Source organism: Stylophora pistillata, chromosome 13, assembly GCF_964205215.1.
Source record: "Stylophora pistillata chromosome 13, jaStyPist1.2, whole genome shotgun sequence".
Classification (NCBI taxonomy): Eukaryota; Metazoa; Cnidaria; class Anthozoa; order Scleractinia; family Pocilloporidae; genus Stylophora; species Stylophora pistillata.
In genome coordinates, this window is record NC_142531.1 from 222,821 (window position 1) to 240,480 (window position 17,660).

The window sequence follows — 17,660 nt, forward strand, 5'->3', positions numbered from 1 at the left end:
CAAGATGTTAAGAAAAGGAGCGCTGCAGAGATATTTACTGGAGGGCTCGAACCCTGGACCTTCCGTGCGGCATTCTGTCGCTCTACCACTTGAGCTAACCAGACAGCGGTAGGATTTGAAGAAGGATGCCATGTAAGTGTGGGTTCTTTAACGTCCTCTGCTAACCAGTAGAGAGAAGATGGAGCAGACGGGACTTACGGTTTTTTCGTCCTTATCCGAGAATGTCTATCCATTTCTTGATATAGTAGAAAGGTGCCACATTCTCCCTGGAGAATCCTGTCGTCGAGGGTCAGCAAAAGGAGAAATGCTAGAGAAATTTGCATGATTCGCGCTTTAGAAACAATAGTACGGAGCTCACAGTACTTTGAGTTTTTTCATTCCTATCTGATAATCTCGAGATAAATTCAATACAAGACAGTCATTTTACATCAAAGAAAGAGTAAAGAAGCTTTGCCCTGAAGCACACAATTCCAATGTCTTTCCACAGCAATGAAGAAAACACTTTTTACTCAATGTTTTTCATTAACGTGAAACTTTCTCCCTTCACGTCGAGAACAGCAGAACCAACGCCAAACTTGGCGGGAAAAATGTCACATATGGTCGTCCTCGGCTTTCCCCGTCATGCTTACCCTCTTTATCTGTTCCGCATGCCGCAATGCGTACAGTTTTCTGAGAGCGAGGCTCGAGGAGAACTGACCTTCGAGGACAAATTTCCCGGTACGTTTTCGCGCCATTTGGAGGCTATTGTTTATTTTTATGCGAGTCAAGAGACCGTTACTTGAGTTTGATTTTCCGACTCTTGGGAATGAAAAGTTTTGTAGAGGTGATTTCTTAGTTTCACACTGCACATCCTTTACTACACATAAAAATCACGCTATCAGAACACAGTATTGTTCATCGATCAATAGACCAGGTAAAGAGAAGCGATACTCTAAATCTCTTGAAAGAGCACTGTTAATTGTATTTTTTTATTGTATAATTTTGGTGTATAAGTGATCCCCTTTTAATTGGAGAAATTGAAAGAAATTCATTGATGTGATAAAGGCTATTGCCAAAGCGTGCACGAAGCCCGTTTATCGAGAATGCAAATTACGACCTCGAAAGCAACGACTGCGTGAGGAATCACCTTAAGGAATTTTTGGGAGCTTAGGGAAAAAAGTTTAACTCAAGGATATGGGCACCATAAGAAAAATCACTTCTCAAAAATTAGATTGCCAATGTCAGAAAAAATGGAGCAGAAACAAAGTCATAAACCACGTAACTACAGATTTATTACTTCTCTTTCAAGGTTGTATAAATGTGCATTTGTAGAATTATTACATCTTTTATGCCCATTAACTCTCGTGGAGAGATCAACAACAACAACAACAACAACAACAATTTAAACCACTATGTGGCACAATAGTTCATCAGTTAACATGACTCGTTTGAGGGAAAGCCACATCCAAAAAATCCACAATTATGACTTAATAAAATCTTTTTTCACACAAATTGTCTACTGTAACTCATAAATGTAACCTTTTCTTTGGTGCATTGCCAAAAGACTCCTACTAGAGGCCAGAGCATAAATATAACAAGGTAGAGCCACAAATCCATCAAATAGGTGGAATCACAGTTATCTTAATTACATTTTATCATTAATTAGCCACTGGAATAACTTTAAACTACTTGTAATACACTTCAGCTCTGAAGCAGTCTATAGGTTTTAAATATAGGTATTTGTCTTCAAAACCTTAAATCTGGTATATCATTTGTATAGTGCTTAATATATTATCAACCCTTTCCAATCTTTATGTTTGGTTCGCAGTTAACTAAGGAATAGAGTAAACAGAGCTGGCTTTCCTCTCTCTCTCTCTCTCTCCCTCACAAGTCATGGAGCAGAGGTAATTATTTCCAAAGATTCAGGGCCATTACCAATGGCCGTTTTGTGATCTGCAGAAATGTGACAAGGCCAGTGCACCTTCAAGCCAATCTTCTCCAAGACCTTTTTCAGCATAGGCCTAGGAAAAGGATTACAACGCCCTAAGGTTAAAGTTCCAAGCACAAAAGGGAAAACTTAAAACAACAACGAAAAAAAAAATATCTAACAATATACACATAAGGAAAAGAGAAAATGCTAAAACTGCCCGGGGTAAGATTACACAAAAAAAAAATCAACGCTCTTTCTCAACTTACCAAATCAAAAGAACAGACTACATCCCTATTACGCTGCGAAATGTAATACTGGCGCAAAATGTAAAAGCATTCGCCGAAAAATCTAATACTGGCGCAAAATGTAATAACTTCAACACAAAATGTAACAACTTTTCAAGGCGAGATGTAACAATTTTTCTCATGCATAATGTCATAACACAAGATGTAATAACTTCTTTAACGGATAATCAAAAAACTCAAAATGTGATACAAGTAGGTAAGTGAGAGTAAAATACTGGATCAAAGGTCTACAGCGCAATGCGTAAGTCACTTGTATTCAAGCAGATTCTCGATGAGGAAGGCCATGTTGTTTTCTCTCTAGGGATACCTTGTAATAAAGTAAAGATTAACCAACCTAACTCCTCCGTTTAAAAGCGATTTTGCTTATTTCTTGAACGAAGTTTTTATGCATCACTAAGCAGTGTATTCCAGGGTGGAAAAAGAGGGCTAAGTTAACGTAGAAACTAAACGAACAGTCTTGTACAAACGATAAACTCTTACCAAGTGTAATCACAATAATAATCTTCCGTCTTCGACACTTGTTGATCTTGTTGTTCACTTGTAAATAGTTAAAAAGTCCGTACAACATTTTTCTCTCTCACACCAACATAATTACCTTATCAACGAAGGGGCGGGAATGGGGGTGTGACAGCAAAAATTATCTCTCAAGGGAAGACGCATACAAGGATACAAACGTAACGTTTGCCATGTAACTGCCTCAAGATGTCAGGGTTTAAATACAACCATGTGAATGACGAGGAAACGTTTGGTAGGTTTTCACCGTTTTGGATTGTGCTCACTTGCTTGATTACTGTTACTATGCAGAGTTAATAGAGCGAACTGGTTATGAAACGTGGTAAAATTCAAAGAAACGGTCCATTGTTCATACCTGAAGGTTGACCGTACCCGCACGTGACAATGACCGTGCACAAGCTTGATGTTCATACCAAACAATGTCCCGGACATCAATAACGTATTTATTTTCGGAGACGATTTTTCGACGCCATTTTAGGCATTTTGGAAGAAGAGCTACAATAATTGTTTATCACGTTTTTATGTTCGTTTTCTTTTACTATATCAAACTAAAATCTCTTGACAATGGGTTGAATTCGACAACCTTGTATGTGGACTATGTCAGAAGAGGTGCAAAAGCACGAGCGGGCTAAAACGACATCAAACGGCTGAACATAAAGTTCACTGTATTAACTATGTACTATGTGCTGGAGTGTTTCCGCCTGCCTGAGGACAGTTCCCGGTATTGGGCACGTTCACACTTAAAAAATTACAGTTTAGCGCCGTAGAAAGAGACGATGTATATTCTTATGCTTAAACAAACACTTATCACGAAAACGATGCGAGGAGAACGAAATTTGCGTAACATTCTCTTGTAATTGGCAATTTTACAACACATAAGCTTAAATATTTTAATTCACTCATTCACTGTGCACAGGATCGCTTACAATTTTTTTTTCCAAACGTTGGAATCCCTCGCCCCCTTGAACGAAGTCATTTTGAGTTTTTAGACGTGCAAAAACTACCGCGAAGACGCTTAATTTAGTGGTTTTAAACTTCTCAGCCGTACTAGGTTTGTAGTTCGCGTTGCTTAAAGTTTAATTTTGGCGGGCTACGGCGACGTACACTCCCTAAGCCTCGTCAACCACGATAGCCGTAGCAGCGCCAGCCGTAGCGATTTGCTTAAACTCCCTAATGATATTTTAAAACTGCTTTAATCTTAACCGAAAGAGATTTATATTTTAGCTGAAAGTCGTGATTAAAGTTTTAGGCATGTCCTACAACTTGGTTTACCCCGAGGCTTAAGCCATAAGGTCTTTAAAGATTGCACTAAAACATACGTGAAAAACTAGCTTGGGTAATTCAGTTTTTCTTAACATGAACTCTGCGAAGTTGAACAAAGTTTGGTTGAAATAAGAAACCTAAGTAGCGGTTTGTTGGTCTTTTATTACCACAGGAGGCCCGTTGCTATATCGTTACCATCAATTTTAAGATTCAATTTTATTGGCTTCACCAAATAATAAGAAAGTGAGATGAGGCAGTCATCCTATTTTAATAAATTTCATGAGAAACATAGGAGGATTTCATGAAATGTAGGCTTATCATAGGATCCTACACAAATTACAGGATATACGGGATATATATAATACATCCCTCAACAAAGAGCTCCTAAAATAATCTGCTCATCTTGAAAAGGCCATCAAAAAGACCTACATTGCACATTCTTCACACATTTACACAAAATACTAGCAATTCTTCAAGCATCCCCCTAAATTTGCCAGGTACCATTTAGTTCCAAATATAATGAGGCACTTAAAGCCTATTGTTTTAGTGTCTTGATTGAAAACCTAACCAGGGCTCAAATCCAAACCTTACAATCAGACCTTTAATGTGCCTTCCCTGACTCCAAGGCAAACAGTCACAGACGAATAAAGGGAGTAAATTTCTAAAGAAAATGTGGTCCTGCATCACTGGGGAGTACTAATATAGAATTTGGTCTTCTCAACTGAGTTGATAATGTAATTTGGCTTCCATAAAGAGTTTCTTAAGCTGACACTTCCAGCATTAGCCTTTTGTCAGAACATTTGTTGTACGTTCTAACAACAGGCTAATCCTTGGAATGTCAGTTTTAGAAACTCTTTACAGTGATTACATTATCACCTCAGATGACAAAACCAAATTATCCAATCATAAATGACCCAACTTCTAAAATTGTTAGCATCTTTTCCTTACCAGCAGCTGTTGGAAATAGTGTAGTACTTCATAGGTTTGTTGAATCCATTAAAGGTAGAGGCTGCTGAGCAAGTGTAGGCTCCCATGTTTCTAAAATACAGCCACTGCCCAACTTCAATCTGATTGAAACATAAGATGAATCTGAAATTTCCTCTTTGGACTAATGACCCAAACTTGGTACATGAAAAAAGGTGGAACTTGTGAATTAATTCCTGCCAGTCATTAATTCAAACTTCTGTACAAAGTCTCTGAGTTTAACTTACCTTTAAGATAGAATTGGTGACCAATACATTGCAAAGAGTAAAACTGTAGTGCTACTTACATTAACAAAGTAAGTTCAAAATATACCTTTGGCAAGAGTGCACTCTTAGTGATACAGTCCAAAGAATCACAAGTGGGGCCCCAAATGCTTGATGGAAATTTTGGAGCAGTCTGGTCAGCACCATAAACTTCAGGGTGCACAGTTGCATGATCAAAGACCAGGCAGTTAAAGGAACCATACACACCATCATTGACATAATACATAAAACCCTGAAGTGAAGATTGAATATACACAATTAGTCACCAAACACAAATAGAGGAGAAATGAATAAAGGCTGATAGTTTCTAAAGAAACTGTTTGGGGCTGCGTCGGTGGGGGTAACGAAATAATTTGGATATATCAACAAAGTTGAAATGGTAAATTGGCCACCGTAACGATTACAAAAGCTCACGCTTCAAGCGTTAGCCCTTCGTCGGAGCGAATAGAAGAATTGTGGGTTGTGTGTGCTTTTAAAGGCAGAAAATGGAGCTACATTATTGGTTGGAACATGGCAATGAGATTGACTTGAATAATCTTCTTTCTGTAAATGCCATTAACAGAAAATCAAAACCACTTAATATCTAACTACACTAAAATCTAACTTAGCATCTTTTACTTGGTTATCATACAGAGATTTACTGTGCTTAATGCTGTTCATTGCTTTCAACAAGACTTGAAACAGGTGGCTACCTCGGTACCGCACCCACCGAAGAGTAATATGAGAAGCCTGGGACAATTTCCCTCTAGAAAGAATGTCTACAAATTGTGATCTTTACGAAGGCTGTTTTACCTTTTCTAAAGAAAATATTATGTAAGCCACAGAGAAATCATCACTTAATTCACTAGTAGGAATTACAATGTAAAGACAGACAATGAACTTATGTCATGTTATATGTAGTTTGTGAAACTTCTGCACAAAGACTTGATGAAAAGGGTCACAAAATCATGCTAACTTTTTACGTACACAGAATAAATAAATGAAATATCTTAGCATTTAACTCTTTGCATGCAAATATAATATGCATGTTGTTGAATGGCGATTACATTAGTTATCATTACTTGATACAGTTTCTGCTCCGAAAAAACTCTGCACTGCACTTAAAAAGCCTGGTTTGGCATGCACACTTCCCCAAAAACTTCTCCATCACGTCTACATTGGTCGCGTGCTATTCTTGGAAACTAGGCTCCAAGTAGGCGATGTAATTTTCAATGTGCAATGATTTGTCACATTAGCTGACCTCAAATGGAATTTCAGGAGTGAAGTCCAGTGAACGATTATTAAATGTTACTTGCTTTGTAACGATTGTTTAACTCATCGTTGTATTTCAAATAAAATATCTTCCATTTGCTAACACACAAACCTATTGCTCGATACACAAACGAGGTGGCTACAGAGTCAGTTTTTACTTTTTAACTTTATCACTTCTAACAGCAAATGTTGTGTTTATTTCAACTCAAGATTAGACTCCAAGTGTTCAATGGCTGTTTTTGTTTCTCTCTTTGTAGTTAAGACCCAGAGAAGCATTTTTATATGTGCATGATAAATTTACAGAAAAGTTCCAGATTTGATTTGCTCATGTGAATTTATTGACAAGCATGACCAACTGATTTTCAAGTTGGATTTCTAAGTAATACTTAAGAAGTACCTTGTTTCATTCGTTGGAAATTATTTGACCATTCTAGTTCAGCAAGAAGTTATTTTAAAGTTATTTTGGTACCTGATGACGTGATGTTTATTTCCACCACACACTTGATGAATTTAATTATGCAAAAGCATGCGACACAAAGAAGTAAATGTCTTGGGTTACATCAATCGGTAAAAAACCATCAGTGAATAAATGAATCAAACAGAAAGAAACCATCTAAATGAGGTGAATAGTCCAATAATATATTAATTACTTTTTTCTATTTTCTTTTTTTTTTTTTAATTCTACTTGAATGCAGTGAAATATACCTGGCAATTCATAATAGAATACCCATCGGAGCTCCGGTGGGTGCCGGGTCTTATTGAAAGCACTGATGTTTCAGGTGAGAAAGGGTATTTCTTATCAGCAAAAAAATTAATTAAATAATACACTAAAGTGGTAGGATCAAGTTATTTGATGACAGTCATAAATCACTTACAGCTATCACCATTTTATTGGAATTTAGTTATGTTTCACATAATCATAAAGGGTTCTCTCTTAATGTGAGATTCAATATTCCAATGACTACTTGTACAAAACTTACTAGCTCATCAGAGTCCTTGTACTCAGCACTACCAATAGTCAGGTCATTTCCCCTGAACTGACTGGCCTTCACAGAGCGGCAAGCAACAACATTGAGCACAAGAGTAAAGGCTGATGCTGAATAGAAACGGCCTGGTTCTGCTATGATGCGGACACCTGAGCTTACTGGGAAATGTTCCTCCAGCAGTGGATTCAGAATAGAACAAATCTACAAAAAGGAATCAAGAGAACAAACAGACTGCTAAATTGTTTGTTTCAGAATATAGACTATTTTTGTTCATTGATCAATTTCAGCTAGCCAAAAGGTTGCACACCTTGATTGAGATCATCCATGCTAAACACTGAAAACTTTTTGAGTTAACACCAATCTCATCATCTATCTTTCACCGGACTACTTATAATCTATATTCATATTTTTAATGAGACAATGGTTGATGCACTGATAACTCTTGCTTTCAAAAAGCACTTTCATCTTTTCAAGAACTATGGCCTACTGAAGCTCACCATGAAGTTCCCACATACTTAAACAGTTAACTGACAAAACTAACCTCTTCAAATGTAATGGTTGCATCAGGTGCTCCAGGGAAACCACCACCAATGTCAAGCATTGAAAATTTAAATCCCATTTCACCCTAAGTTAAAATTTAAAACAGAGAAAATGCACAAAAATAATTTGATAAGAGTATACAATTTAGAAACTGGTCTACAGAGGCTTGGACAAGGCTGTCAAAGGTACCAAATTCAGTAGAATTTTTTAGGTTTTATCATTTAAGACCCATGTTCATTTTCACCCGCCTTTAAGACCAAGCAGATAATTATTTCAAGCTTTCTGCTATTCAAAAGCCTTTTATCTAGAATGCCCAAACAAACCAAAGTACATGGGAAGTTACTTCCTTGTTTTGGTGGCTTGTGCAGATAAATTATCCTCTGTACGTGCAAGTCTAAGAACATGTTTTTTCCACAATTGCACAATTCTAATGTTTGAAAGTAATTTACAATTTGAGGAAATGTCAAGCAACAAAAAAATGAGAGCTTAAAATTTAATTATTTGTGACCCTCCACAGGCACACGTGCCATGACATGGCCCACTGAGCATGTCTTAATGTCACAGATATGTACATTTTAATAAGCAAAACAGAGTGTCACAGTAGCTTTTGTTTGCTTTTGTCTCAGGTGGTATGTTTAATGTCATGCTAGATGTGCAATTTGGCATGCATGCAATAAGGCACAAGTGTCATCTATGCCTTATTGCACACATGCAATAAGACACGTAGCAGGACGAACGAGAGATTAAAAGTCACCATTTCGAGCGTTTGTTAAAAGCTTCGAAGTATTAAATTCTTGCATGTCCATCTGGCGATACAAATCATTAAAAAGAAACTAGAAAATAGAAACAGTGCTAACCGAAAAATACATAATGGATTAAACCCCAAAATGTTTTATATTTCAGTTTATTAACTCAGACGAGGCCTATTTTTAATATAAACGCGCAAAGTAAGCTTACGCATACATTTCAACGAACTCCGTCAGTTCTTGAGTCGGTCTTAATTTAAATTTGAAGCAGTACTGAACTGTTCTGAGCAAAAAAATACCCTCGATAAAATTTAAGTAGGTAGATACAATAATATTCTTCTGGTGTGTCAGCAAAATACAGCAATCGCACAACTTAACACCGTGTCACACAACGCATGATGCTTTCATGAAATAATCCTTCTCTTTTCCTAAAGACTTTTACATGGATGCCTGTGTTGGCGTTCATTTTTGCAAACCCATCTGTTCAAATAATTTCTACAGACGATCAATTGTTTGACCGCTGCCATTAGAAAATTTTTATTAGCCGTTTTTCATCCGTTCGAAAATTTTCATTAGCTGTTTATCCGTTCTGACCTCATCCATTCGAAAATTTTCATTAGCCGTTCATCTGTTTAACCTCATCCGTTTGAAAACTTCAATTAGCCGTTTGTCTGTTCAACCTCATCCGTTCGAAAATTTTAATTAGCTATTCATCCATTCACAGTATCTGTTACGAACGGCTTGCCAAGCCGTTTGTCACCCGTTTGCTTGCCGTTCCGTTCACCGTTCGAACGGCTACTGTTTGGAACGTTTTCGCGCAAGAGCTCACAATTATCCAATTTTTGTGATTGGATGAAAGATGAAAATCGTTGCAGAATGAAGACGCATGACTCTGTCGCTAGTTTGCAACAGCATTTTTCAAGGACTTGAGCCCGGTAAGCTAGTGTGCCCTTTCACTTGTCAGTGTGCCATTTCACTCATCAATGTGCCATTTCACTTGTCAGTGTGCCCTTTCACTTGCCAGTGTGCAATTTTGCTCACTACCATGTCATTTTGCATCATTTCTTTGCTTTTACGAGCTTGGCACACTTCTCTGTTCAACTGAACATGTGGTTTTGTTTTCAGCATATGATAAAAACAAAAGCAAAATTTTAATCAGGCGTGCCATTTGACACACTGCTAGCAAACTTGCATGTCATTTGACTTGTTACCTTTCGTTTAACGTGTCATTTTAACATGCCGTGCATTCACCTTTTTACCCAAATTCCTGTGGAGGGTCACATTTTGATCCACAATTAAAAAAGATAAATATTGATGTTGATTCCTCTCAATATAAGAACTATAAATTTAAATCCAGCTTTACTTACAGCAACGTTAAACACGCAGCGGGCAGCTGAGATAGCTGTTGCATATGCACTTGCATCATAGCATCCACTGCCAACATGAAAACTAAACAGAACAAAACAACTTTTTAATCCAAGATAGATGAAGTGATCTGACACCGAAATCATTAAGGTCAAACTGGCTCAGAGAGTACATTAACATACTCATCACATAAGAAAATTAAGAAAGGGCAAGTCATTTTCATCACAGCCAAAGAATAAAGAAAAACATCAGTAAAAAATAACATGCTTTTCACCACATTACCTTACTCCAATTACGTTCAAATTCAGTACATGGGCAACAGAAAGGAGATGACGACATTGTTTCAAAGGAGCACCATACTTGATTCCAAGCTATTTAAAACAAGAGTAGTTTTAACCAACAGAAAATTTGAAACTTATCACAGAGTGGGTAGTCAAGTTAGCCAAGGCCATAGGGCAAAAAAATATTTCTCATAAACTACCAAGGGCAAGACCAGCATTTGAGCCTCTTAAAGTTTTCAAACTCAGTTTTAAACTTCATGATTTGCAAACCACTTTAATCCTCACTGAGCTTCAAAGATTTTGTTCTTACTTTAATCCTTGTTGTCCCTTTATAAGTTGCTCTCTTTTAAGTTAAGGGTGGTTTTGCACATCTAAAAAACTATTCCAAACATCTTTCCAGACAACCAGCATTCAATAACCTACCAAACAGACAAAGGACAAAAATCCTTGTGCTAACCTGGCAGAGGGACTTGGAGTCATCAGTCCTGATGCGCAAAAGTAATCTACAAAATGGATAACCAGTTTGTAAGGTCTTGGGATGCTAAACTAAGGCTAAGGTCAAGTACTTTTAAATGGTAGGGTTGTTCTAGGAAAACACAACAGGTGTATGATCTATGTTGAGTTGGTGGCTGAATTGGAATATGCTTGTCTAGGAATCTTGGTGTGTTGTTTTGCAACATGCCATTTGAGGGCATTTTGGGATTCCCTCAAGAAAAACCGATGGTGCATTAAAAGCCAAGAACATGCACCCATTAGAGTGCAAGGGCAAGCTACAAGTCAAATGAACTTTAAAGGGTCTACAATTAAGTACAGAGTTTTAATGGTCAAACTAACACCCCAGCATTTTGCTTGTTTAAATGAAACAAATTTAAAAAGTGTTTAACTTTATTACCTTTATTTTTGTTGGTTCCCTGTAGTTGGTAAAGATTGGTGTATGCTATTGATTAACGAACACCTCTTTGCCATATTGGATCAGGTAGGTACCTCGTGTAACACACCATTCACCACCCTAATGTTATTACAGAGCCCCCATTTTCAGCAGAAGAGGCCCTGAGATTCCCCAAGGAAAAATCCTGATGAGAACACTCTTTATTTCCAGTTAAGAGGAAATATTTACCTTGCAGCAGGGTACAACTCTTTGATCTTGTGTAGTTCCATCTCATTGTCAAAAGTCATCAAAGAAATACCATGCTTCTCAGAGAATCTGTCAAGATTTTAAGTATAACATTATATCAAATAGAGAACATACTAAAATCATAATAAAGAAAGCAGGCCAAAAACCCTTTAGCTTCAAATAGCAATCATTAATTACATTCTCCTAACTATAAAAGTACCATTATAGGCTATGGTAATTGAGAAATAATGAGCTGATGCCCTAGAAATAACCATCAACTTCTCAAGACTAACAAAGAAATATAATGCCATTGAATGTGAGGATGGAATTGAAATGCTTAAAACCAAAACTACATAACAACTCTACTCTGATCACCTCAAAGGGGCAGGTGCAAGGCACCATTATCCTATTACAAATTAATAACAACAATAATAATGACTATTGATAATAATCAACTTTGTTACTACAAAAACTGATAAACCAGTGGCCCCCATAAATAATTAACTAATAAAAACATCAAATTAATACTTAAAATGAGCCAATGGTAGCCAAAAATAAATACTGCAGAAATGTTCCAATATCAAAAGCTTAACAAATAACACAGATGGCTACCACTGGTTAAGATTAGGGTTAGGGTTAGAAACAAATCAAAACTTGCATGAAGAGTTAAGAAAATTATTATATCTACAGCTTCTTGGCAGCAAAGCTCCAATACTCCGGTCTAATAGCTATGCAGCTGAAAACATCTTGACTAACCTGATATGAGAAGCCTGCTTGCAAGGATTGGCGTATACAATCTTAGAGGGGGGTACACCCATCCCCAACATAGTTTGCATTTCACTCTGCAAAAACAGTTTTTAGAAATTTCAAAATAAATAAAGAGATTCATATAATGACACCTCAGTGATTTTCATTGGATAATGATGCTAAAAGAAGGATTTAATACCTTGCTTGCACAATCAAAACCAATTCCCAATCCTGCTAACATCTTTAGGATTACAGGATCAAAGTTACATTTCATTGCTACATGGAGACAAAACACATGAAGTTTTCAGCCACTACAATGACTGGACATAAAAACTGACTGATTAACAAAAACAAAAAGTTGTTTTATCCTTAAGTATTTCACATACAGTACAGCTCAGAGGTACTCAGCCCAAAATGCATGCAAAAAGCGCATTAAAAAAAGCATGCAACTTTTCAAGAGGCACTTCAAAAAACACACGAGAAAGAGGCTAATTAGTATGTGTGAGGCTCATTTTTTTTTACCCTTTGTTTACCTTTGAAAGTTGTTTGGTTTAAAACAAAAAAGTGATTGCGATGTTGGCAACATTACATGGTTTTGTCCTGCAGTGTTTGGAGCCAGTTCACTTATTTATTTTTCAAAGAACTAGCAACTTCTTTAGATAGCAAACAAGATCAAGAAATATCAAATACAATAAAATTGTTATTGTAAAAGTTAGAGAAAAAAACATGAACCTTTAAACATGTGTCTATGCAAGACATTTTCCTACTGTTCTACCAAGTTGACTTTAGGTTCATAGGATTAGGGAAGAGAATCAGATCCCATTCTGCCATTTGTGGTTCCCTTTGAGTTCATAAACATATAGATTAAAATAAAACTGTTTACTAGAAGAGAAGACTGCCACACCTGCTAGAACCCCTTGATTGGTTAAAATAACATGAATTCAAATTACAACATAACAGTTGGTCAAAGTAAACACCATTTTTCAATTTGAGCTGACTGTATTAACTCAAATGTTGAGCAATACATTACGAACAATATTGTTAACAAAACTCTACTCAAGTGGTAACTGACAACATTCAAGCACAGTGCCATACTCAACTCTTATCAATGAACATATAGCCATCATCGTCATGTAACACTAAGCTTGAATAAAAGTAGGAGTAAAGCAAAACCAGGCAAAACCGTTTTAAAAAAAAAGCAGTATTTACTGAAAGGTAACACATTAAACTCATATTCAGTATCAAAATTGCAACTGAATCTGTTAAAGTAAACAGGAGAGTGTGCATGGGAATCTTTGTTGAGAGTCACCTGATTTTTAAGGAAGGTGTACACTTTTCTCAGAGTGGTACTTCTTAGAGGTTTGAGCCAACATTTCAAAAGCTTCAAATCACTCACTGTTAAAACCATGCTCACGACCACAAGGCTCTGTTCAAAGTTCATAACAATCATTCAAATAAAGTAACGAAAAAAACTGAGATGTATTTTGATGCCCAATGAAAGTCAAGAAAATGTACAGGTGCATTTAGCAAACTTTTGGATCAAATTGCATCTACAGTAATTCTACAGTCACAATCTCAGGCCAGAATCTAACATCAACAAGAAAAAAGTGCATCAAGTTTATTAATCCCTTCTTAAAAGTTTTTGCCAACATATTCTACGAAATACTTATGGTTTCATGATAAGTTGTTTCAACATTTCACTGAAACAACAGCCATTTCATCCTTTAGATATTGAGATATGCAAATGCCTATTTGATGCTTCAACAGCCAGATTTTGTCACAGTGTGCAGAACCAAAGTAAGCTGATTGCATTAAATGACAAAAACAAAAATGCGAGAAATGTGTGAAGGTTTTGCATGGGCGTTGGCCATGCAGCTCTGAGCTGTAATGTACAATAACTTCCTAATTCTGGAGAAAAAACGTTTCACTAACCATAAAAAGGTTCCACTCGAGGGAGCAGAGAAACCCACTTCTTGTGTTTGAGAAGAACATCAGCCAGGTCTACAATGTAGAAAGCATCATCAGGGTCCTGGGTACAAACAAAACAACAGCACAGTGACCATTTATTTCCCATATTTATTTTATCTTAGTTAGCTGGTTTTGTTGCTTACCTATCATATCACTTGGAGTAATCATCAATACAAATTTACAAAACCAGATTAACCCTATAGACATGAATGATAGATCTACCTACTTTAGTTAAAGAATGTATTGTTTGTGCTACTTCTATAAATATACACAATTACAAACACTTAAAAAGGCTTAAGAGCCCACTAGATAGTCAGGGTCTCCTCACAAACATAATAATCTGAGGTTAGGTTTACATTAAGGACTTCCAATTGAGTGATATATATATATATAAATATACGTACAACACAGCTGGTATTTTTCCTATACCTTTAATGACCTACAAATCCCAACATAAACTAGTACATTAAATTAAAGAGATGAACAGATTCAAACCTCTCTCCCCAGAGCACAAAGTTTTTGTTCAATAACATCCACACAGGACAAATCATCCTCCAATATGTCAAGTATGACATCTTCTCCAATAGAACCCTTCATTTTGAATAATTACACAGGAAAGCTGTGAATAAAAATAAAGGTAATAAGTTTCTAAAGAAATTGTGGTCCTGCATTGGTGGAGGGTATTACAAGAATATAGTTGCTCTAAAACAGGGCTAACACTCAGAAATATCAAATTATGAAACTCAGTTGTAAAAACCATAATTGTTTCATAGTATAGGAAGGTGCATGTGTATGTGTACTCTAACAACTTGCTATTGAACAATGTTGAAGGAATGACAACAAACAAGTCTCCATGAAACAAATGTATACAGACTATTAGATCATTTTCTAATTCCAAGTTCTTGGATTAGTCTCCCATTACATTTATGTGAAGGTGTAGTCTGATCGTCCGGGTGAGTGTAGTCCTGAGAAGGACTGTTGTCGGTGGCAGTGACTGACGTTTCGACAACCTGTGCGGAATTCACTTGACTATGATGATGACTTCCGTACAGGTTGTCGAAACGTCAGTCACTGCCACCAACAACAGTCCTTCTCAGGACTACACTCACCCGGACGATCAGACTACACCTTCACATGTTACCCCCGGGTTCAAACCATTTACTGCATTACATTTATATTCATAAACATATCAAACTATCTCACTACTGATTTGTTGATAACAAATGTATACATGCATGTGAAATAATTTTTTTTTTACATCTTGTCACAACCATGAGCTAAAAAAAAATTTTAGAGTCCCCATGAGGTATCAGACCTCAGATTTCACACTCCAATGCTAACACAGAGCCACAGGGACTCAATGGTGACAAGGCCATTATCATATCAGCATGCAGAGAATCCTGACTGATAGATGTGGGGCTGAAATGAGTGGCAAAAGTAGTTTGCATTTCTCCCTTTACTAGGTGATTGACGTACTTCCATTTGACATAATAAACAGAAATCTTGTATTCATCTCTGACCGGTTACTTGCAAGTTCCCCCTTCCCCTTACACAATGTTGAAATTTGTGATCATTTTGCAACACCAAGCAATAATGAAATTGAGATGGGAAAAAATTCAAGTAGTAGTAGAGTGTGCCACTCATTGTAGTCAGTATCCCATTTGGGCTAATGGATATAATTCATCACTTGCCCCAGAGGCAACTTACAAATTTTCACTTTCCTGTCTGCATATGAAAGTGTGAGGCCAATAAGAAGAGCCTTGAGGCTAGTGGAAATGGTTGCAACTTGCCCAACATCAACTTTATTGTTACCCTAAATGTTCATATGTCACATGCAGTTTGCAAACTGCTCAGATCAGCAATGTTGAAGGCCTCTTGTGAGTTAACAAAATTATTCTTGAATAAAAACTTTTCCTTTGATTTCTTTGAGTCAAAACAAGAAGCTCACAATCCATCAAAAAACTGGACTATTTTTACTTTTCTTCTTTTTCCCTTAAGTTATAGTTTTCTATCTGATTGTGTGCGCAGTGCTGTAGGGGTCATGCAGTAGTACTTATTTTTTCACTTTGCCTTGGAACAGGCCTTTCCAGAATCAGTGTGGTCTATTGTGAAATTGAAACCTTTGATTTTGATTTTTGTGCCTCCATCATTTTTGTTCCTTTACTTGTTCTTATTCCATCTTAGCGTCTTTATTTAGAAAGAAGAGTTTTTATCGAAAATCACCGTCCATTATGTTGCATAAATTTAGATTTATGGATAACCTTATTGAATAAGTTACGTCGAGAAAAACTGTTGGTTCACACGTTAGCTGTGCGTTCGTCGAGATAGAAAGCACTTCGGATGTTTGGGGTGCACGGAAGATACGAAGAGTAGCTCGAGGGCTCGCCGAGAGCCACAGAACCAAAGCTCCTCTTCGAAAACACACGTTTAAATACTCTATTGCAAAAAAGCCATGTAGGTACATTTAACAACCTTAACCATGAACTAAGCATTCATAATACCATTACAAAGTATTCCTCTCTAAAACTCATCAGGTTGGCGTACGTTTTTAACGATGGCTGTCGTCGAAATAAATAGACATGGTTTCATACTTACATGACGACTGTTATCAAAAATACACCCTTAGCAAACGCTAGCTTGGGTCGGAATCCACGTTGAAGGTGAATTCGAACTTTTCCTTCTTCAAGAAGTCAGCTTCTGGGCAGTTGGAGTAGATCTTTGCAGTATGGCCGCCCTGATAAGTTGAAAGAGAGATAGTTGTACCGCCATTACTTTCTGTCAACGTGGACTTCAATATCGCATAAAAAAGTGTCAGTAGTTCTACGAAATATGGACAAAAAATGTCTCACCTTCACCGCAGGGTCGCAGCAGACAATTCTTCCCTCTTTTAAACGCGGAATGGTGACTGATTTAGTTTAAACTTTTAAAGAAAAATTAGTGACGAGCGAGCATTCAGACACAGAACAAGCAGGACCATCAAAATGTTGGCTGTATGCGACCATGTGCCAACGTCTTTGTGATTGGTCAGTTTGGTAGTCCTACACGATTACGCAAGCCCCATGGCTGGTTGCCTGATCTAATCTATGCACATAATTATCAACTTTAATAATGTACAAAACTATGGGTTCATACAATCCAGGCCTGGGGTCGATCTAAAAGGATCTGTACCTGAACGGGCAAAAAAATTTGAAATATTTGTGGGTGGGTCGCATGAACAGCCCACAATGGCAAAGCGAACTCTTACAGCCGAGAAGAAATTTGTTTTATCTTAACCTTTCTTCAACTCAGTCTCAGTACGCTATCTGACCAGTCTTTTCGTGAAAGAAATACACTGAAAGAAGAACGAAAAGAATAGAAATTTGAAAAAAAGTGAAAAGATTGAAAATGATATATTAACCGAAAAACGCTCAGAATATAATAATGGC

At 36.9% G+C, this 17,660-nt stretch overlaps 1 protein-coding gene across 1 annotated transcript; it reads right to left on the reverse strand.

Moving 5' to 3' along the window:
• Positions 1 to 1,253: 1,253 nt before the first annotated feature.
• On the reverse strand, positions 1,254 to 17,252 carry LOC111334658 (ornithine decarboxylase). Its single transcript, XM_022940464.2, has 15 exons — positions 17,085 to 17,252; positions 16,831 to 16,969; positions 14,731 to 14,854; positions 14,200 to 14,296; positions 12,467 to 12,543; positions 12,277 to 12,362; positions 11,524 to 11,610; positions 10,864 to 10,909; positions 10,408 to 10,496; positions 10,128 to 10,209; positions 8,016 to 8,099; positions 7,469 to 7,675; positions 5,287 to 5,469; positions 4,939 to 5,057; positions 1,254 to 2,000 (listed from the first exon to the last, which is right to left on the reverse strand). The coding sequence occupies exons 3-15, from the start codon at positions 14,830 to 14,832 to the stop codon at positions 1,871 to 1,873; spliced, it is 1,389 nt and encodes a 462-aa protein (XP_022796199.2). The 5' UTR covers positions 14,833 to 14,854; positions 16,831 to 16,969; positions 17,085 to 17,252; the 3' UTR covers positions 1,254 to 1,870.
• Positions 17,253 to 17,660: the final 408 nt, after the last annotated feature.

Coding starts and splice junctions, on each gene's coding strand:
- LOC111334658 (XM_022940464.2), bottom strand. CDS start 14,832: ATGAAGGGTTCTATTGGAGAAGATGTCATACTTGACATATTGGAGGAT. Junction 8,100..10,127: donor GCTGCGTGTTTAACGTTGCT/GTAAGTAAAGCT, acceptor ATTTTAACTTAG/GGTGAAATGGGATTTAAATT. Junction 5,058..5,286: donor AGAGTGCACTCTTGCCAAAG/GTATATTTTGAA, acceptor TGTTTCAATCAG/ATTGAAGTTGGGCAGTGGCT.